This window comes from Corapipo altera, unplaced genomic scaffold, assembly GCF_003945725.1.
Source record: "Corapipo altera isolate COAL_440 unplaced genomic scaffold, ASM394572v1 23, whole genome shotgun sequence".
Lineage (NCBI taxonomy): Eukaryota > Metazoa > Chordata > Aves > Passeriformes > Pipridae > Corapipo > Corapipo altera.
In genome coordinates this window covers 18,277,095-18,299,995 of record NW_020884878.1, presented here as the reverse complement: position 1 = coordinate 18,299,995, position 22,901 = coordinate 18,277,095, and the positions used below count along the sequence as shown (strand labels likewise).

Here is a 22,901-nt window from a genome sequence, read left to right as displayed (position 1 = left end):
ACCTCTTTTTAGCTGCTAGAGGTCCTGCTGCTGAATTGCTGCTTTCAGAAAGGGGAAAAACTTTGTGCTTTTGCTACTTATTTTATTCATCTGTGCTTGGTGAATCCCTGCTGTTAGTGGAATAGTGTAGTGTTCTGTCTCTCAGCCTGTTTATGGCTGAGCTGACCCTGACTACCTGGAAAGAAGCACTTCTCAGTCATTTCTGCTACTCTTAACTGCATCGTTGTGCTGCATAGTTTGTACTATTCCAGTCCTTGGTGAGCCTCTCTGCAAGCAAATATCATCACTGAAATAACAAAAACCAAGCCTCACAAATAAAACTAAATTATTTTCTGAGATTCTACTTAGTTAAATTGGCTCAGCTGAGGTTCTAAAAGGTAAGAGTGAATATGTTTAGCTGAGAGTGGGCTGGTAAGGAAAGGATGTGACCCAGGGGAGTGAGATTTGTTCTTACTGACAGCAGCAAGCTATTATGTGTGCTCACTGTGTGAGTTAGCAATCTTTACCTGTCTTTGTGTTTCAGGAGACCTCCATGAGCAATCTGGGCACCAAGAGGCTGGGTCATATTGTTAGTGATCCGCGCCAGAAAGAGTAAGGCCCTTAACAGCTGTTGTATAGACCTTTGGGAGGGGATGAAGAACTATAGGGTCCCCTTCCCTCCCGGGGCTGAAGGGAATGAAGAGCTGGGTAGTAACCTAAGCATAACCTATGGAATGGGGGACAGTACTCTACTGATGGCTTCTCTGTTTTCTTACTTAGAATTGCTGCCCCAGTGTGTGGACACAGCTCAAATGCCCTTTTGTTTACAGCCAGCTTTTTCTTTCCTCCTCCCTTATAATTTGCCATTGTAATAACTGCAGATCTTTTGCATGGTTAGAGGAGACTAAGCCCTATATGTTAGTTTTTTTAAATGCTTTGGTGTGGAGTCACACTATGGGTGCATACCCAGGCCGCAGAAATCATGCTGACAAGGCAGCCATGAAATTCTCTTTCTTTGTTGTTCTGTTTCCTTCCCCAGTTAGTGTATTTAAATTGTAGTCAGCACTGGGAATAGTCGTGGTGCCTATCCTTTGATATCCCTGTAATGCTATTCTTGCTGGGGAACGAGTTGGTAAGGATGGCACCTCTTGACTGCAGTGCAATGGGTCCAGCCTTCACCAGCTGTTGATATCTAGGTTTCTTCCTTGGATTTGAAATTTCTTGTTTTCAATATGGGTCCTGATGATGGTTAATCTTTTTCCTTCTCCCTCCATCTTTGTTTTTCCCTTCCCCTTCTCTTCTTACCCCAACCCTCCTTTCCCCCCCACCATGTTCGTTCACTGGCATTGCTCCTACCTGTCCTTTCGACTCTGCCCTCCTTCCAGTTTTTGGTTACCATCCATGGGGAAGAGAGATCGCAACCAGGTAAGCTGACTCTACTCTTCCTTTTTTATTTTTTTGGTTTCCTTCTCTCTAGAAAGAACACGGTGCTGGCTTCTGATTTCCCACACATTGTGGCCTGTGCACATGAGGTAAGGCAGCCCTGTCCCATCTCATTTTGTTAACTGATATGTCTTCTGGGTTTTGAACACAAACCATTTCTCAGGCGTTATACTGTCTATTTAAACTGAATTCCTTTTGTTTATCTGCCTGTTTTAGGTCAGTGTAAGTCTTCCTCTCTGACAGTGAGTGGAAGGAAAAATGCCTTTTGAAAGGAGGACCTTTGGCCTCTCAAAATTCCATAAGAATTGGAACATTGTTCTCTTTTGAAATGCTTTGTTTTGCCTTTTTTGGCTCAGGCTTCTACTTGATAGTCTCATCAACAGAGAAGCGAAAAAATGGTGAGCTTAAATGGTACAGTTAAATAGAAGCTGTAACAGGAAAATGTAAGAGGTGATAAGCAAGAAAAATAGGCATTTTTGTAACTAAAACTCTTGTGTATGCACTTTTATATTCTCCAGTAAGTCTTTCTTAGCTTCAGTGCTAGGAGGCTTTTTTACTTAAGATATAAGAGCTCAGGTTCTTAATAGCAGAAAGCAAAAAGGATCTTCATTTTGAGCAGTCATGTTTTAACAGTGTTCCTGGCCATGCACACTCCTTTCTATTCCTCTGCGAGTTGTTTTATGGTTGGTGAGCAGTAGGACTGAAATCTGTTTTCTCTTTCAGGTGACTACAAATACATGTATGATAAGAAATGATTTTCAGGCCTTTGTGCAGTTGTGTATTTTCTATTAACAAGAACATTTCACATGCTGCCTTTATAATGCTAGAGATAGGAATGATAACTATGTAGAGCTTCAAAATGACAAAAACAAATTACTTTTGTTTTTCTTAAATGAACTTGAATCAGCTACAGAGGGTTCCTGGTGATTTTCCCTGCTGTGCAGTTGCAATGTTACTTCACTGACAGTAAACTAACAGTCCCACTTAAGGAGGAGCTCCCTGATGGCAGCAGCTTTGTGATCCATCTTGTTTCTCAGAAAGGTTTTGGGTAAAGGCCTAGTACTGAGTTCTGGAGTTGCAGATAGCTTGTATGATGAGTCCTGCTACAACTGTAGATTGTTCATTTATCCTTATTTAAAAATGCATCAGTTATCCTAGTAATACAAGAAAAGTGTTCTGGAGATTGGTGTAGCACTTTGAAAAGCAGATGGAAATGAACTTCCTGCTCGAGGTGTGAATTATAAATAAAGAGGAGATACTGAATGGAAGTATAATGCACATACCCCAGAGAAACTACCGGTTTAAACCTTCTATTTACATATTGAGCAAAGTTTGCTTCATGCATTGATTGACCAGATTATTCCATTTATGTCCTGACTATTGCATCTTTTACAACAAGCTATCTTGTGCAGGTTTGATGCTTTCAGGATTTGTCTAGTGTGTGTCTAACAAAGGATCTTAGATTAGCCTGACTATGCAGTATTTCAGAAGTTTGTTTTAAGCAGTTTGCAAAGGCAGCTTGTGAGGTCAGTTGGGAGTGGAAGGAGCAGCTCACTTGCTGTGGAATGAACTGGGAGCTATTTGTGAACTGAACCTGGTGCACCTGAGTCTTCTAGAGGTCTGTTCCAGTGATCCATACAACCATAGGGAATATGGGAACTGCTCTGTGGGAAATTCTGTGCTTGCACCATTCATAACAGTGACTTTTCTCTCTACAATGTGAAGGTAGACAAGAGGCTTTCTGAAAGAGAAGCAAACATTTTGCTCAAGGCATGCAGCAGTAGAGCACTTATGCTCTTAGTCAACCAGCATATTTAATAAAGTGAGTTGAAAGAGGAGTGTGCTAAGGCTGTCTGTTGTGAGATTTGCTGTTGCCCCCTTTGTGTTAGCCTTTTGTCTAAGTGAGAGTCTGTTCTCATCTAGTTTCACCCCTTGAGGTGTTGGAAAGGTCTTCTTTGTATGAACAGCTATAGGGAATAGATCTGAGCAGCTGTATCTGGAGACTATTTCTTTTAACACTTTGCTTAAATAAAATCTCTTGACTTTCCAGTTCAATCCATTATCTCCTCTGTACTCTCTGGATGTGCTTGCTGATGCTTCCCACCGAAGATGCTCACCAGCACACTGCACTGCCAGGTAACTCCCTTGCTCTGCTCTGTTGGCATTGTCTCACTTCCCTCTCAGAGGTGTTTCTCAGTAGTACTGTGTGGTCTTTTGGTGGATTGACCTTAGCTGGATGCCAGGTGCCCCCCCAGCCGCTCTGTCACTCCCCTTCCCAACTGGACAGGGAGTGACAGAGTGGAAAAACAACTCGTGGGTTGGGATAAGGTAGTTTATTTAAATCAAAAAACAAAGTGGAAGCTTGTACACACAAAAGCAAAGTGAAGTGAAAGATAACACAGTTTATTCTCTACTTCCCATGAGCAGTGATGGTCGGCCACCTCTGAGAAGCAGGGCTTTGGTGCGCATGATGGTTCCTCAGCAGGCAACCACTGGAGACAATGAATGCCTGCCTTCCTGCTCCTTGCCTTAGCTTTTATATCTGAGCTGATGTCATATAGTCTGGAATATCCCTTTGGTCAGTTTGGGTCAGCTGGCCTACTTGGGTCCCCTCCCAGGATCTTGCCCTCAACTGAGGAAGGAATGTTACAGTGCTGATGCTGTGCTCAGCAGTAGCCAAAACACTGATATGTTATCAACACCCTTCTAGCTACCAATGCAAAGCTACCACTGTGAGGGCTACTGTGGGGAAATGAATTCCAGCTCAGCCAGACCCAATACAGACCTGAACAATACTCATGGACCTTATTGTAAGTTAACAGGCTTTTCCCTAGGAAACCCATGTTCAAACTTAGCATAAAACATACTGATGCAGTTTATTTGAGAGTCTCAATGAACTAAGTGCTTACAGTATATGAAATTGTGTGTGACAGGCAGATTATTTAGAAACTACTGTAATCTGTTTTGGAATGTGCAGTGAGTTGCTGCAGATGTGCTGTATAGGTACAAGTGGGCATAGTATCATTGTCCACTATTAGAATCGGAAGAAGATGAGAGAGAAAGTGCTGACAAACTTGTGTGGGTGACATTCTGAGGCTTTTTGTTATCCTGAGTGTCTAAAATAGACCCTCTGAGCAACCTCTGAGCAGATTCAGAACTCACCTGAGGTGACCTCTAATGGCTTGATATGTCTCTCTCTTGCTAAAGCTGAAATTTAGATCTGATCTGGCCAAAGTTGGGTATATTTGAGTCTGTGTAGTTGGGGCTAATACACTATTCAGGCACCTTCTGCTGACTAATCCTAAATTAAATTCATGTGTTGGCCTTAGAGGTGACTCCTGTTCTTGTGCTGCAGGTGACTATGTAAAGGTAAGGTGCCCTTGAGCTCTTTCCTCATGCACGTAGACAAAGCCTTGCTTTGGACACAATTCTGCTTGTGTGCTTGTATGAGGGACCAAATCTGAAAGAAACGTCTGGACTTTCAGCTTCGTGGCTTTCTTTTCCTTGTTGATTAGCAAATAGAGCATGAAAAATGTACTAAGGTTGTATGTGTCTGAACAGAAGCTTGGCACCCACCCAACAAAGCCTCTCCTCCCACTGGCTTCTGCAGGGAATTTTGTGATGTCGCACCATGACCTCATGCTGCTGTAGCCAGCATGTTAAAGCTGGAAAGGGGGAGGGAGGAAGAAATCAGTTCTTAAATGTTCAACTGGACGAGAATAAAGAGAATTCAGAAGATTGTGCATCAGCAAATTGGTTCCTTTCTGCACTTTTGCCCCACTCTGGGGCTGTTTTCTGCCTGTGAAGCAAGAAAATTGATTGGTCTCTTCATTTTCAGCTAGGATAACCTTTCTTGTGCCTCCAGTGTTTTACTTGGGGCTCTATAGGAGTTTATCTTCCAGAAAGGAGAGCTGGACAAATCCTGCTTGAAAATTCAAACTGGGCAAAATCTCTATGATGATTAGTGAAGGCCCTTTCCAAAGCCAGTCTGTTTCCAAAGAGATTTCTAAACCCGTAGGGATCAGGTTAGCTAGGCTTTGCTGAGTATATAGTCTAGTTAACTAATTAATAATATATGTTTGGTTTCATCCTCTAATGAACAGGTGACTGGTGTCCTGACAAACATAAGCACTGATAAATTGCTTCTGAACTGACAGAGAAATTATACCATCCCAGAGGCAGTTGTGTTTCTGAATGCTTGTAGTTTGAGAAAGTAGCTACTATTTTAGTGTGAAATGTCCTCAAGAACCTTTATAGGAGAAAGAAATATGAAAAGAATGAATGTGTTTTGTGACCCCATGTATATGGCAAGGATTGAACTCTTTGGTACAAGGTGCTTTCTTTATGTAAAGATGCTGATAAGGGCACAGAAGGAAATTGTTCCTTCACAGAAACGTTGACAGTAGTTTTTCTTTAGGTGCTTTATGTGCTAAGCCTACTACTTAGTAGTCCGTTTCCTTACAGGAGGTTCGGGTGATCTCTAAGCTCTGTTTAGCCATTGCCCCAGTTAACATCTCCCTCTTTTGCCATGGGTGGAGTCAATTTCAGTAGTTTGTGCTTTAGGAAACTCAAACAGCTTGCACCTCATCCTGGAGAAACTCTATGCAGAAATTTGTCAGAGTCGGATGTATGTGTGTGGGAAGCCAATCCCCTGAAATAATATGAAATGTATTAGAGAAGAAATTGTCTTGCTGTTGTGGACATCCAGTTTCTTCAACCTGATACCCACTGTGCCACGCAAAATTGCCTCTCTCTGCTTAGCTTCTGCTATCACCGAGTGTGTCCCAAGGAGTATACATCCCGGGTGGAGTCTTTCTCTACTGTGGAAATGTTTTCTTTGTTTCACTGGTGGATTTTGGTGCAATTTGTCTGAAGGACTGGTAACCCAGTGCTTTGTTTAAGTAGAGCTGAAGGCCAGAATACTGAGCACAGTTGAGGGTGTTCAAGAAAGGCTTGCCAGTGTCAAGGAGGAGGTTCTATATGGAGGGCTCCTTGGGAAGTCTTATTTGAAAGGCTGTATAAATTGTACACTACCTAGATTACCTTTCTTGATTTATGTCTGTGATGAGAAGAGATTTCATTCAAAGTGTATGCACAGCACTGGGAATTTTACACCCATCATTAGAAGCCGTTTTGTGTGTGTGGTGACTGTTATCATTAGTGGTATAATTTTATTTTGTGAAGCAAGGAGAGTTTCCTGCTTTCTTGCAGTCCTCCCAAGGGATGGCTGGTGTATTAATTTGCTGTATTGCCTCCTGGCTGTTCCCAGACTGTTTTTCCTCTTCATCATGGAATTTTTAATGGCCCTGCTGCCTCTCGGGAGGCATGCAAGGAAGAGTACCTCAGGGATCTCTTCTTTTTTTCACATGCCTATAATTACTCTCCTTTAAGAGCACAAAGCGTTTGCTAATCATGTCTTGTCTGTTAAGATTTTGACTTCATGATGCAGGCCGTTAAAAGCAAGCAAGTAGAGACTTGCGTGCGCAAATGATCCTTTCCCTCTTCCCCCTCTGCCCATTTGCCTCTCTGGGAGAAAGAGTGGTCTGAACAAAATTTTCTTCTCCAACTCCTACTTGAGAGGGTTTTGTATAGGCTGAAGTTGAATATCTTATTAGATTTTGGTTATTCAATGGTTCTGTTGGTGGGAAGATGTTATGGGTTGTTGGTTGATGGAATGTTATTGCCTTGAGGCAGGGTAAGAGTCTCAGAAGAGCCTAGAACCAATAGTCACTTCAATTTGAGCCTGAATGGCAGGCAGAATAAGAAAAGAAGGTAGAAGATAAATTGTTCCTAATGCCATTTATTATTTACCTAGTCTTGAAAATAGGATTATGGGTGAAAAATGCAATTAAATGTTCCCACTGAAGGTCATAGGACCTTGGATGGCAGGTAGATGTTGGAGATTGAAGAACTGTATTAGACATTTGAACAGTACAGACAACGAAAATTGTTTTGCATGTACTCTCAGTTAATATTAACTGTAAATCTAGAGTTTAATTTGATTTAGAATTAAATCTGTTATCTTGCCTGGAACAAGGGATAAAGATGTAGAGGGCTGAGTGATCTTCTCATAAACTGCCAGTTGCCCCATACCCTGGGTTTGATGTTGCTGTTAAATTGAACAGACTTGAATGTCTCAAATTCTAGTTCCAGCTCTAGAAATATACTCGTGAAAGTAAATCTCACATCATTCAGTTTGTCTGTTTATATTCTTTGTTCTAACCCTATCCTTAGATGAAGCAAAGCATGTGGACTTCGTAATAAAGAGGCAGACATCAGTATACTATTACGCAAACCAGGGATGTTATCCTCATGTTAAAGTGAATGTTGATAGAAACTGCCTTCTAACAAGGATATTGCTACTAAAACTCCCAACAACTCAGCTGTTGCTGTTGTGATGCTGTATTCCCAGCAAACACAAGCCAAATGAAAGGCTCTTTCTCTAAGCCCTCAGGTGTTACCTGAGGCTGTTGATAGTGGCTTCACAAAATTAATAGTAAAAGCAGAATTTTTCCTCCTCTTTGACTACAGAGCCAGCTGGGCACCAAAGTCTGATCTGCACATAACATGTGTAAATCCATACAGGTTGCTCACATACGGGAGCTTTGTGTGCAAGTGGTTCTTGCCATCACATCTCACTGTAGATATTCCCTGTGCACAGCAGTCTCCTATGCCCTGCAGTGCCTCATGAGAAAGCTCCTAGAGCACATTTTCATATTCCAAAATCACTAAAAGGTCAACTCACTTTTTAAATCGTACAAATCTTACAGGTCTTCAACAGCAGCAGTCTGTTCCCCAAGTAAGCACTGTAATGATGTGGCAATTCCATCCCTAAAGGCCGGTGTGTGGCAAATGCAAGGGAACACATTTTCTTCTTGTTTTCCATGTAAGCATTCTAAGCAGAGATGATGTGATCCCATATATTATAGTCTCTATTTTCACATTGAATCACACAATATCTGTGCCAGAAAGACTCCTAATATTTGCCAGACTTGCTAAGTACACAGATTTGAAATAGTAAGTAAAAAAATTTCTGAAGCCAAGCAGAATTTATTTTTCACTTCAGAGAATTAGGATTCACCAAAATGGGAGCATTAGGCCTCAGACAACTGCATGTGACATTAGGTTGATAGCTGCTGTTCACTGCATGCCTGTCAGAAGAATTCAGTTATATCCCCAACTGGAATATTAGCCAGGCTTTAGCAAAGGAAGACATGAAAGTGCTCCAGATAAATGGAAAAGGAGTTAAAAAAAATACAAAGATGCCTAAAGCAGTTGCCACAGACATTTTTACATTGCAGCAAGAGGCATGCACTCACAAGTGTGCAGTGTGCCTCCTGCCTCCAAGAAGGCCACAGACTGCCACATTTAGTTCAGTAGGGCCTTTTCAGAGGCCTTCATTTGGGAGATTGAGGCGGTTTTTACTCTGGACTTTAAGTGGACATTATGCTACAATTTAGACTTCACAGATTAGTGAAGGTTTCAGGGACCTGATGCTGTTCAGTAAAGTTCTTTGTGGTCTGGTGTCCGCTTGTGCTCTGTATTGTCTCCACAGACTGTATTGCCAATCCTAATTTTCTGCTGAAATCCTGTGGTAGATGTAAAATAGTGGCAAGTTATAGCACATGGTGACTTTGAACTGTAGAAGTGAGATAGGAGTCCTGTGTATGTAGCTACCTTTAGTTTAAAAAAATATAAATAAAGTTATAGAATAAATATGCGGAAAAGAAAAGAAAGGAAGCGTTAGTTCAGGCACATTAGAGACTACCATGAATTTCAGCTTTCTCCATAGCAAAGCCTGTTTTTTCTCCTGTGTGACCTGCATGCAGAATTGGGTACTATAAGTACTATGTTAAAAACAAGAGATAAATCCATATTTCCTGAATAATTCCTTTAGCTTGTGATTACAAAAAATATTATCACTGTCAAAAAGACACTATAGACTTTTCATATAAAGCCATTTTTCCTATACATATGTAATTTTTCATTTACTAACTCCTGGCAGTGAGGGACTGCGGTGTGAGTTGAATATATTACAGCCATCAACACAGCTGCACTCTGCATCCTGCTTTGTCTCTCCAAGTGTACTCTCCTTTTTCTCTTCCCCGGTTAGAATTTCAGTCTTCTCTACAATGTAAACTAGGTTTTCATATTAGTCTCTGGTCACCCAGCAGTTCCATCTGTGATTAAGCACTGCAACTTTGTTTTTTATTTCTGATCAACCTATTCCAAAAGAAACCAGGGAATTATATTCTCATTACTGTTTATGCAACATTAAAGAACGTATGGAAGCCTAGCAGAAGAGATTGAAAGCTAGTAAGGACAGAGTAAGTACTGTTCTAATTTATCAGTTTAGGTCCATATCTTTCATCCCACAAAGCTCTGGCCTCAAACTTCTACACAGAGGGTGTTGTGACAATGCACAAATATGCATTTTCTTTCTGCCTTTCCTGTTCTATTCTACTTCAGAGTAATTTTTAACAGTTCAGAAGAGTTGTTAAAATTCAGCTTTGGAAGAGAACTAATTCATCATTGCAGCTTGTCAGTGATATTTTCACATTCTATAGTTCAGCCTGTCCACTGCTATGTTGGGTGCTCTGCATACCCATGACTTGAGTTGCCTGGTGGTGGTGTTTGTAGGAGTCTGCTGTTAAAATGGGATTCACTAATTCTATTATCTTACTGATATAGCACCTGTATGCAAACTAGTGATTAGAAATTTAGATTGAAAAGTGCTATCTACCAAAAATGTGTATATTTCATAAATTATACCTCAGTTGTCTTTTCTGTCCATGTCTTAATGAGAGCTATCATCCCTGCATGCAGTCTTCTGCTTTTTTCTCTCCCAAGGTTCTTACCACCTGGAGATTCCCTGTATGCAGATTTATGGTGCCTGTAAAGTGCACCAACCACTTGAAACTGACACTTTTACTACCGGGTTAGTCAGAGCCAGTGAGTAATCAATAGGTTCCTGATTTACTAGCTGAAGTGTGGGTGATCAATAAGGGATAAACCTGAATGAAATACATGTTACAGAGACAATTTATGACCTCTGAGCCTTTATGTGTTAGAGGCTGGGCTACTAGATACAATATCCTTGCTAGTAGTCTTCAACTGGAGTATGATTTGCCTTTACTTTCACTACAAGAAGTGATTTTGAGATTCTTCTGTTTTCATTTTTCGTTTTTTTTTTTTTTACCCCCTGTGTAATCATCAGGTAAGGATAGATGTGGTTTGAGCATGTAGCTGAGAGCCAGGAGTTCTTATTTAAAACCTAGCTGTAATATTTGTGAACTGGGAAAAATTGCATAAAGTCTCTTGAAAATGATAGTGCATGATTCTTTCCTAGTCCATTGTGATTCTCCACCAAGGATCAGATGGCTAATGTTGGCATAAATTAATAAAATTTAAAAGGGAGCATTTTTATTATTGTTATTATTAATGTTATTATTTAAAATTAGTTGGATTATTATATATAATGATGTAGTCATCTAGTTAGTAATCTAATACTGTGTCACTGATGCAAAATAAAAAAACTGAATCTTTTCCTCGGGCTATGTGTGCTTAGATGTTTCATGGTACAGCTATGCTAAAATATTATATAGCTGCTATTGTAGTCATGTACAAAAGCAGTTTTTAGGATATGCAAAGTCACTTAAAGGTTATTCGGTTCAGTGTACAAACACAAGATTTGAATATGCAGTTTATAGGTGTGCCAGTATTGTCATCTAGACTGTGGCACTAAGTGCCATGTCCAGTCGTTTCTTGAACATCTCCAGGGATGGTGACTCCACCACCTACCTGGGCAGTCCAATCCAATGTTTAACAACCCTTTCCTTGAAGAAATTCCTCTTGATATCCAACCTGAGCTTCCCCATGCACAACTTGAAGCTGCACTCTCTTGTCCTGTCACTGGTTGCCTGGGAGAAGAGGCCGACCCCCACCTGTCTACAACGTCCTTTCAGGTAGAGAGCAATAAGGTCTTCCCTGAGCCTCCTTTTCTTCAGGCTAAACAAGCCCAGCTCCCTCAGCTACTCCTCATGTGACTTACCCTCCAGACCCTTCATCAGCTCTGTTGCCCTTCTCTGGACACACACTAGCACCTCAATGTCTTTCTTGTAGTGAGGGGCGCAAAACTGAACATAAGACTAGAGATGCAGCCTCACCAAGTACAGGGAGATGATCCCTTCCCTGGTCTTGCTGGCCACACTATTCTTGATCCAAGCCAGGATGCCATTGGCCTTCTTGGCCACCTGGGCACACTGCTGGCTCACATTAAGTGGCTGTCAACCAGCACCTCCAGGTCCTTTTCTGCTGTGCAGCTTTCCAGCCACTCTGCTCCAGCCTGTAGTGCTGTGGGGGATTATTGTGGCCAAAGTGAAGGACCTGACACTTGGCCTTGTGGAACCTCAGGCCATTGGCCTCGCCCCATCGATCCAGCCTATCCAGATCCCACTGCCAAACCTTCCTACCTTCCAGCAGGTCAGCGCTCCCACCGAACTTAATGTTGTCTGTGAGTTTACTGAGGGTACACTCGATCCCCTCAGGAGGCTTCTTTGTCTGTTTGTATTAATGTGTGTTCCCAAATTTGAAAAATTGGCTGTCAGTGAAGCTTAGCACAGTTTAAAAATTTTTGTTCCTTAATGTCAGATTTAGAGGACAGATCTTGTAGATTTCTTGTAGAACTTTTGAAGTTTAGTTGAGAAGACAGAAGGGTAGATATGTCTTTTATTTTGTGGTTGTGCATTTTTTACAGGTAAGTAGGTAGACGCAGCAACATTCAAACAATTTATAGACTGGACTGGTATAGGAATTTTTTTGTGCTCTCTACACTGTATAGATATAACAGCACACTTTGGTTTTGTGTAAAGTCAGCATCTAAAATTATAGATATTCTATATATGCTGTTTGGGGTTTGGGTTTTTTTTTTTAATCGATTTTGGCACAGAAGTAAAAACCCATGAACTTTTCCTTTTGTTATCTGTAGAAGATTTCGGTACTTTATAAAAGTGTTTGTTAAACTTTCAGGATTTTTTTAAAAAAAATCAAAATAACAAGCTTTTCATTACTTAATCATCGAATTTATAAGGTTCCAATCTTTGTACCATGTGAGCACCTCCCAGTGTTTAATGCATTCTATTTGCACTGTAGTTCTGCCTTTTGCACATCAGATCTGAGGCTGAGTGTGACCAAGGAACTTGCCAAAGCAACTGTTATACTGGACAAAGCAGGGATTTGAACCTTACACATTTGTATTCATTATGGATGGTATTTGATAAAGTTCTCTGGTCTGCTGTACAGACTGTTGTTTCTGAATTAAACTTCTCTGCTTCCTACATCTAGAACTTGGAGTTCTCAATTCAAGTCAGTCGCAACAATGTAGGTTTCTTGTTAATTGTCAAATGATTAAACTCCAGTGGCCATCAGTAGGCTTCAAACTTAACAGTTGATATTAATGGAACAGATTATGCCTTTCAGCCAGTTTAGAGGTGCAACAAGGCTGTATTACCATAAGCCAGATTCAGCTGTTTTCAAAGCACTTTGATAAGGAAATAATGATTTTGAAAATGCATGAGACAGCATTGCATTCCTAACTTTACGAACTTACTGCTGTGGTGGAAACAATATGCATGGACTATTGGCATTATAGGTACATTCTAAGATGACTATAGTACTAAGTAGATTGCAAAATAATTTTTGACTAAGAAAGGAAATATCACACAATTTCTTTAAAGAGCAATCTTGCAGACATTTTTTACGCTTATGCAGAAGTAATGGTAGGACGTGTCTTATCACTGCTTAATCTACATCTTTATGTATGCAAGGAGTTATTTTAAAGTTAATGCAAAACTAGATCCCTTAAAGGCTAAGGATTTATTCTTCTGAGCAGTTTATGTGTATGAGCTCTTAAAAGAAGAGGGAGCATAATGGTATATTAACAAAGAATGTGATCAAAACTTCCCTGAGAAGTTTTTCCCTGTCATACTTACTAGATAGGGTGAGGGGAAGATGGGATTTGGAGGTGACTGGTCGGTCTTACAGAAACGCATTATTGGAACAGAGTTTAATTTGTTTTAATTTCTCCATAGGCAAACAAGTGTCCACCTGGGACCACCATATTCAAGGGACATCAAGAGGAAACGAAAGCCAGCTGCAGCCTCCATGTCTAGCCCAACATCAGGTAACTTGCCAGCATTTTTAAGTCATGTATCTCTTGAGCAAAGTGACACAGGCAAAAGTAGTGTTACCTTGGTTTGAAACTAGTGAAAGGTGTGAGAGAGCATATCATGTGTTTTTGCATAGCATCAAAAGCTGTCTATTAAACAAATTTTTGGTGATGTAGCTATACTAGGTTAATATATTTTACGGTGCTTCACTGTATAGTGGATAGTAATCTGTTTCTTCATGAGATGTTATTTCTACTGTCCTAAATTATGCAGTCCATGGTAATAGGGAGTTGATCAGTATGCACAGTGTGTTCCTTCAGTGTTGGGCTGGCATTAGCTGGTGGCTCTGATGCCCTTTGTCAGGGTATTTGTAGATACTTTCACAGGAGCAAAAATCTGGCAGTTTTTCTGTCATCACTGGATGAGACCACCTATTATTCCCTGGAGGTTGTCTTACTCTTCTGGATGAAAATAGTTACTTTTTTCTTTTTCGTGCTCTAGGGATGTAGTCATTAAAACGCTGGTCTATTTTCATGTGGCATATTTCTGGAAAGTGATTGATGACTCATCAGAATCTGAAAGTTTTAATCTGCAGAACACAGAGGAGTTTAGGATGCTACTTTCTGGCCTCTCACAAGTCCCTGTCTTGTGACTATCAAGCAACACATGTTCTTCCAACTAGTTTATTAAAAAATTGTTCTTGTAATCCAGTAACAAGGCAGTGGGTAAGCTGATGGGAAGAATGGAGATGTGAAAACAGGGAAGAGGCCAAAGAGACTGATGATAAATAAAAGGAATGAAGTTCGTCTTTCTTTCTTGGGCTGGTGGTTAGACAGTAAAATAATGAAGTAGGAAAGAAAGTTGTGCTTTCTCTCCAGGTCACAGATCTGAATTACAAACAGTCTGAAAGGTTCTGGATTAAAAAAGAAAAGAAAAGAACATTATTTATCTGTTGCTCAGCGTGTCATTTGTTATCAACTCTTTATTTAGGATATTCTTTCCTGGCTTTTGCATATTCCATTTTGGGATATTCAAGCTTCTGTAGTGAAAGGGTTAGTAAAATCATGTATCTAGCCACAGAATTTTAGCACTGGAATACTAAGTTTTCTTGGTATGAATGCTAATATCTCACTGTCCCCAGTTACCTGTTCAGACTGTATTCTGTACTGCACTGCTGGTCATGTTTTATGCCTACATGTTTCAGAATATTGTGTAAATTGTACTTACCTGACTAGGCAAATTGTACAGTGAACACTTTTTTGAAGAGTTGAAACTGCATCTGGAGTAGAACTTAGCAGTGGAAATAGCAACAGGGGTTTGAAAAGTTTTCTTTTTATGGATAGGAGAGAAAATTAGAGTTATGTATTACAAAATAAGGAATGAGTGTAGTAACTAGAATATGGACTTGCTTGTACTGATCTTTAAGAGACAAGTGCTGCAATGGTCAGAAATGGTAAAGATCTCTTCCTTAGACCCTGTTTAGAAATATCCCCAGCAAAGTGAACAACTATGGGGCAGGGTTTGCTACAATTCTGACTTTTGGAAAGAAACTTTTATGATTGGATAACTGAAGTTGTGTCCTAGATGACTTTCTACAACAGACTCCCAGTTGTAGCTGGAGCACAACCTGGACATGTAACTTGGAAAGTACTGAAATCTGATATTATTTCTGTCAAAGGGGGTCTTACTATGGAATTACTAAGGCCTAAAAAAATACATTGTATTACTCTGCAATAATGTAGAATTATCTGGATACTCTTGTGCTTGTTAGATATTGATGAAATAGATAAAAGATTTTTCTCCCTTGCCATGCATCTACTCACCCTTGCATAAATGCCATATACTGGGGTTCCCCTATACCTCTGGAATCATGGCAGCCTCTTTTTCTCACTACAGATGCTTATGTTTGTGGTGTTTTACCTCCTTGGCAAAAGGTGAAGCACAGGTGAATCAGAACACAGGCCCTTGCCTACCAGTGCAGGCACATGAAGTGCTGGATTTCTTCACCTTTAAATATCTACTTAGCTGAGTCCAGCTGCTCTCGTCTCACTTGTTGACCAGGTCCTGCTTCAGTGATCTTCTTTTTTGCAACCTGAGTGCCCCGTGGAGGTGAAGGACACAGCCTGAGCTGGCTTCATCAGTCAGCAGAACAAATGGGCTTGCTCTGCCGAACATCGGGCCATCTCGGATTCCACCTCTTTTATAGAGATGAGTGATGAAGAGGAGCTCGTTCCGCTTTGCCGCTGTATTAATACACATCAGGGGCCAGCTCCCGGCACTAAATCACGCTACTGCATACATCTGTTATCGGACTCCTCACCAGTGTGATGAACAAGACTGCAGATAGAGGCTTTCTCGTGTCATTCTTTATAGGATTTTCCTAAAAGAATAAATAGCTCAAATCTCTGCCAACACTATCCCCTGTCATTGTGATGAATTTAGCTTCTTTCTTAAACATGCAGCTACAAATCTTCCCCTGTCGCCTCACCCCCCCACTATCCACAGAAAGTTTTGAGTCGAATTTGGCTGAAATCAGAAACGCTAATAAAAGGCAGATGAGATGTGGATGCTATTTCCTTTCTAAGTGCAGGAATGAGAGAAGGGAGCTAGAGATAATGTTTATTTGGGAACCAAGCAAACTAAGTTTATTCCATATCCTCTCACATACTTTCATGAATATGAGTATTTATGAGTTCTGGTAAAGCATCTTTTGCCAGAGACCCCTGTATGAACATCAAAAAACATGCATTGCTGTAGCAGAAGTGCCTTAGGTCTCTACTGTGTTGTTATAGTATTAAACTTCTGGTATTAATCCTGCTCTTTGAGGCTAACGGACCTAAATACCATAACTGAGGTGTCTGTTGAGAGCAACAAAAAGTAGGTAGAAATTCAGAATTAATTTGCACTTCAGGAAGTGACTTATCAAAATTAAGTTGAGCAAACATGCAAATGTTCAGAGAGATTGAAAATTAAAGTTAGTGTCTTCTACACTACACAATCGAACAGTGTGAGCCCTAAAGCATAAGGCTTTTACCGGCTAAGAACAAAAGTCTGACTGGTGCAGTTTGGCAGTAGAATAAGGAAATCTGGAGGAAGTTAAGACTGACTATACTGGATTAGACCAGAGGTTCATCAAGCTTAATGACCAAAAGCCAGTGCCTAGGGAGGAACAAAGTCTGTGGTGAGAAAGTTCCTTTGAGCTTTCAGTGACCTAAGACTTTGAAGGCATGGGTAGTATCCTTGTGTTTAGTTACTTTCCATTGCAGTACAGTAGATTTGGAATAATGTCCCCAGTTGCACAGTAGGGCTTGTCTGAGAAATACTGCATGAAATTTTATTCTCGTGGTAGTTATTCTTTGGTTTGAAAGGGATCTGATGAAGACTGTCATGTCTGTTTTCACTTTGCCAGATTAAACTGCAAGTACAGATGGTTGTGCCATAAATGGTGAACAACTGTCGATCTGTACACTGATGTTTTTAGTGTTTTTGTGGTTCAATCCACTAGGTATGTAGCAGTGCACGTGGTAACTGGCATCCTTTTCAGCTCTTACAGTGAGTTGGGGGTAAAAATCTGCATAAACAGATTTTTGTCTGCCTTGTCATGTATTTGCACTTAGCTTGTGAAAAACTAATTTCTAAAAGGTGCCAGTTAGCAGCCTGTGAAACTGCTTATCAGAGACCAGTCTGATGAGTACTAGCAATTTGGTGAATTTTCCCTCTTGTATTTCTTGCTAATCATTCATTCTTTTTCAGGGTGGTGGTTTGTCATACCCAGCAGCAAGAAGCCTGCTTCAGTCCTTTGCTTTTTTTCTTTTTATGAGCAAAGATCGAGAGCCTGTGTGGGGAGGCTGCTAACAAGGGTCACATAGTGTAGTATTGGTTAGTTTAAGGACTTTGAGGTTTTTTTTCATGTTTCATATGACCTTCAGATGGAAGAAGTTGGTGGGCTAGACATAAAATATGCAATATATTGTTATCAGCTATGTTGTTGTGGCTGTATGGGAATGACTCACTGTTTTGGATGTGCAGAAGCAGCATTGTTGGGGTTCCAGGTCTACTGAGTGTGGAACCTCAAGCATTGAACCAACTTTTTATTTAAACTTCAAAGCAATTAGTCCTCTAGTTGAGGCTTGTTATCCTTGAGGCCTGTTTATCCTTCATCCACTACAGAGTAGCAGATGCAACTTGTAATTAAAACACACAAACAATTATTATCTGTTACGAGACTACAATGAAGAAGAGATGTGTTTTGTATTGAGGCAGTTACTTGTTAAAAAAAATCTGTTTGCCCCAAAGACTCCTATGGCAATTACTCTACCCTGCCCTGTTCTGGTTGTGGGGATTGAGTGTTTCAGGATACTGAGAATGGGAGTAAACTCTCATATCTCTAGGTTTCTGGCAATCCTTCTTGAAATTTGTATGACTGTTGGGTTGAGCTATGGATCTGCAAGTCTCTTGTGCTATTATAATCTGTCCCATTTGAAGCAGTGGTTGTACTGAGAAAATGAGAATGGATTTCAACCTAGCTTGGCAAGTAGCTTCTTGTCATAATGTGCTGATTTACCATGTTGGATATATGTGGAGGTTCATGCTACTGCCTTTACTGTGTGAGAAGGAGAGGTATGTTTTCCTCTCTAAAGGAGCTTTGCAACCTGAAATTTGCCATGCCTTCAGAGACTTTCAAAGTTTCAGATACAGGGTTAATTGAGTCTTTGCAAAGAATTCAATTTATCTTCAAATGAGTGATTGTGAATTGATTCAGTTTAACTATGGGACAGCTAAAGCTCTTGATTTTCAACAGGAACTCTAAGGGAAATTAGAGTTTTGAATGTGTGACTCATTAAGGTGAAGGTGTTAATGCTATCAAGAACCTGTATTTCAAAGGAATTTGGATGGAAAACTTGTAGGTACTCAATAAATAACAGTTTCATAAAAGAAATTATATATATGAGGCGTTTGCCATGAAGTCACTTGTTCTAACTTTTTTTTTATTGCCCTTCCCTATTCTCTTCCTCTGTTCCCCCTTTCCTGCAATTTTATATTCCAGCAACTTTATCTGTCCACATGGATGCAGCAGAATCAGAACTACCAGCAACACCATCCTTGAGATCCCAGAACTCTGAGTGGACTGGGAAAACACCAGCAACTGAGAAATCTACTATTGCTGCCTCCAGTAACTTTTTTAAAATGCCACCAGAGAAGAGCCTTGGATACAACTAAAAGGACACATTGCAACTATAAAATCTTGCTCGATTTTGGAAGTGTTTGGTTCTGGTGTGTATCTGCACCAAACATGTTGTTTGGTAGTAGTGGTATCCTCAGTATTGGTGTGTGATGCCTCCCATCATCCAGACTGATCTGTGTGCCCCACAAACCTAAGTCATGTTTGTGACTCTATGTTTAGGAAAAGGTAATCACTGTTGGGACCGCAGCGGCTTTTAAAAATATTCTTGCTATTGCTGTATTTATTATGCATTCATCTCTTTCCCTGATGCCAGCTTATATGTAATAGGTCATGTACAGATTCTTTTGGGTTTTCAGATCTTTATTCACCCCTTGGACATGATACTTGTTTGTGTGTTTGGCATTTTTGGGGGTGAAAGTCCCACTGCCACTCAGGGAGGCAGAATTCTCTCCCTGCTTTCTTCCAGGCCAGAGGGATTTCTTGACTGGGGAATGAGGAGGGAATGCAAACAGGTTGAAATATGGAACCTGAATTCTGTGTTAACAGAAGGTTTTCAGGCCACGTGCTAATGGACTCAAATCATGTTGCTTTTGGCAAAGCAAATATGGTGCTTGTCCACGTAGAAATTGCAATTGGCTCACTGGCAGCGTCATCATCCATTAGACCTTTTCCTTCTCCCTTGTTCTCAGTGTCTTTAGTCTTGTGTATTGCATGTTCATTCTTAAACCTCCTGCTGGATAAGGATTTAGGAGAACTACTTTGGCATAAATATGTAAGCTGGTGTCCTGGAAAGGAACCTGGGTCCCTCAATATCGTTGGAGTATGGTAGAGGATATACAACACTTCCATATCTCAGTGTATAAATTAAAAAAAATTCTGTTAGCGTTTCTAAAGGATGCTTGCTGTTGAAGTTAACATGCCATTGAACAAAAAAGCCACCTAAAGTGTCACCTGAGTTCAGAGCATTATGGGTATTGATCAGACTCCTGTCTCCTGCTTTCCCTCCCCTCACAAGTATTGTCTGCTGTACCTACTGGGGGTGTCTCCACCTGCTGATGATTGCACATTACACTGCAGTGAACACTAAAGAGATTCTCTTAATAGAACTTCCACTTGGTCTTCTGTTACCTTCTGTGTTGCAGAATATATATTGGACAGTGATTTCTTCCCTCTCTTTCCTTAAATAACTCTGGAGCTTACCTTGGGCTGTGTTTTCAGAATATATATCTGCATAGCATGTGTCAAGGAACAGGTGACCTCACAGCTTTTTAAGTCCTGTAAAAATGGGATATATTTGTATGAATAGAACTCTTTGCTTTCTTCATTGTGTGGAGCTTTCAGACAGAACCATTTAAACTTTTAAAATTAATTTTGATTGTGGAAGTGCAGCTAGCACTCTTAAGTAGACACCAAAATTTGCATGGTTTTAGTGGTTTCGCAGTGTTCTGCTCTGCCTTATAAATCAAATAGCTGAGGGACAGGTTTGATTGTGGGAATATGAAGCAGTGATTTATATTTAACTCTGTATTAAAATGTTAAGTGGTCATAACATACACAAAACAGAAATTGAATGACTTGCTAAATCACAATTGACAAATATAGTTGGTTATACTACAGACATACTGTCTGTGTCTGATCCCCTAATACCTACTTATTCCTGGGGAGATATCCAAATTGGATTTATATTTTGCAGCCCAAGCAAACTGTCAGATCTGTCATTGTAAATCCATCTCAAAACTTTTTTTTTTTTTTTTAGGGTGGCACATTTTTACCTTAATGGAGGAGTACAGAGGTCTGTTTGGATTACAGGGCAAGCTGTAAGGCTTTTGTGGAGGAAGGAGTGCTCCTGTTTTGAAGTAGTCATTGGTTTGTCTTATTTGTAGTTATTTTGAGCAATTGTGTCTAAGGAGTAGCACAAGAAGTTTCAGCACTGGAGGACCTTTAATCTAGAACATGTGAGGGGAAGGTAAATCTGAAGACGAGTAGCTTGACTATCTAATACTCGTGAATACAGGTGGTCACATACTCCTGACAACCTGCAGATAAATTTTAGGATTGGAAGCCTTGTAATCTAAACTGCATGCTGTTCCAGTGACAGGGAGTGGTTCCCTAGAAGAGCTTTTGTGAAATTGAGTGGGTTTGATCTCACAAAGGACCCTTCACAACCTCTCTTGGTTTGAGTCTATTCAACAGACTTACTCAGATTACTGATCATTCAGCTAAAATTTTATATTTAGCCTTTGTATTCCTCTTTTTAAAACCAATTCTGATATATCTTGCTACATTCTGCGTATTGTCCAGAGTAGTTCTTTCTCTTCTGTGGTGTCATGATGGTTTTAAAACTTGTGTAAGAAAATGTTAGGGAATCCAGAGCCTTCATCTCATTGCAGTGGGTGGGAGGTGGGTTGCCATGCTTCATGTGACTTTTCTCTGGGGGCAAAGATAATTTATCAGATTTTCCTGTTGAGGTCAGTAGCACTGTTATCTGGTTAAGCCCTTACTTAGGTTGTAAGCTCCTAAAAGATATTTCTTGTCCTGAAAGGCTGAATGTACCTGTGGCAGTACTGAAGAGTAACTGTGGCAGGTCTTGTCAAACCATACTTCCTACTACGGCAAATTTCTGGAAGCGTCAGGAGACTCAAATTATTGCAGCTGCCCTGTCTTTCCTATTTCTACGTTAGAATCCATTTACAGGTCAGTTGCATTCTCAACCAAATTTGATTCTCCTGAGGCAAGCTAAATGAATCATGTATTTTGTTACTCCTGGGTATTTATCAAAATTTATCTTCAGACTTCAGTAAGTTGATACAGATTTTAATATCTGCGGCATTCTTAGATGAATAAAATACGTTCATGGCTTTGTCTCTTTTATTCTCTAAGGCAGATTTCTTAGAACTCACACTCTGCTCACACAGTACTCGCTATGAAGGATGCTGCTTCCAATGTGGATTACTTGAGTAGAAAAGAATAATAACATGTCTTGATTTGGTAGCTGTGCTTCTACCAAGATGGTCCAGTATATGATTATTGCTTTAAAGATACACAGCTCACTCATGTTCCACTTCTTGTCAGCCAGGACTCCCCAGTCTTTTTCCGATTTTGTCTTCTCTCCAATTGTCTACTCTCCTTGTCCTTATGGGAGACTTCAGCTTCCCAGATATGAACTGGGAATACCATACTGCTGTGACAAGCAAGTCTGGGAAATTCCTGAAGTATGGTGAAGGTAATTTTGCATCACAAGTACTCAGTGAGTCAAACAGGAAAGATGCCCACCTAGGCTTGTTATTTATGACTAGAGAAGGACTTGAGAGAGATATGATGGTAGGTGGCTGCCTTGGCCACAGGGATCATGAAATGGGTAATTTTAAAATTTTTGATGTAATGAGGAAAATGGTCAGTGGAGTTGCTACCCTGGATTTCAAGAGAGCTAATTTTAGGCTACTCAGTGAGATAGTAGTGTGCTGTTCCATGAGGGCTGGTCAGTTTTTTAGAATCACCTTTTAAGAGCACAAGAGCAGGCAATCCCTTTGTTGAAAGTCAAGCAGTGCAGAAGACCAATTTAGCAGAACAGGGGACTCCTCTTGGAACTCGGGAAGAAAAAGAAATTGCATGATCTCTGGCTTCACAGGAAGATTATGGAGCTGTGCTTCTTATGTGCAAGGAGAAAATACGAAAGACCAAAACTTAATTAGAGTTGAAACTCTAGACAAGAGGCTTTTTGAAGTACAATAGCAGCAAGAGAAGGTCTAAGGAAAACATTGGACCAATATGTGTTGAAGATGGTCACCTGACAAATCAGGGTGAAGAAAAAGTGGAGGTATTCAATGTGGTTTTTTTGCTTCAATCTCTCATAATACTGACAGACTTTGGGCTGCCCAGTCTTCTGATCTGGATGACCATTACTGTTGGAATAGTGGCTTTCCATTTGTGTACACTGAGTTGAATGTTTGGAAGTCTATGAAGACAGATGGAATTCATCCAGAAGCTAGGGGCTGTTAGAGCACAACCCTTCTCAATCACCTACCTAAGGTTTTGTGAGTCTGAGAAGGTTCCTGTTGACTGGAAGCTAGTTAGTGTTATTCTAGTTTACAAGAAGAGCATGAAGCAAGACCGAAGAAACTACAGAT

The 22,901-nt window shown here is 40.3% G+C and overlaps 1 protein-coding gene across 8 annotated transcripts in view; it reads left to right on the top strand.

Annotated features, from left to right (window-relative positions):
* Positions 1-21,643, top strand: part of GPATCH2L (G-patch domain containing 2 like) — a 45,393-nt gene extending 23,750 nt beyond the window's left edge. For 4 of the 8 annotated variants that reach the window (XM_027637864.1, XM_027637868.1, XM_027637866.1 and 1 more), the window contains 5 exons: positions 524-591; positions 1,457-1,511; positions 3,473-3,558; positions 13,512-13,603; positions 18,637-21,643. In XM_027637864.1, the coding sequence (XP_027493665.1) occupies positions 524-591; positions 1,457-1,511; positions 3,473-3,558; positions 13,512-13,603; positions 18,637-18,809 (474 nt within the window). In that variant the 3' untranslated portion in view covers positions 18,810-21,643. Of the gene's footprint in view, positions 1-523; positions 592-1,364; positions 1,405-1,456; positions 1,512-3,472; positions 3,559-13,511; positions 13,604-15,650; positions 16,065-18,636 lie in introns of those variants that run through there. The other 4 variants (XM_027637862.1, XM_027637863.1, XM_027637869.1 and 1 more) reach the window with 4 other exon arrangements.
* Positions 21,644-22,901: the final 1,258 nt, after the last annotated feature.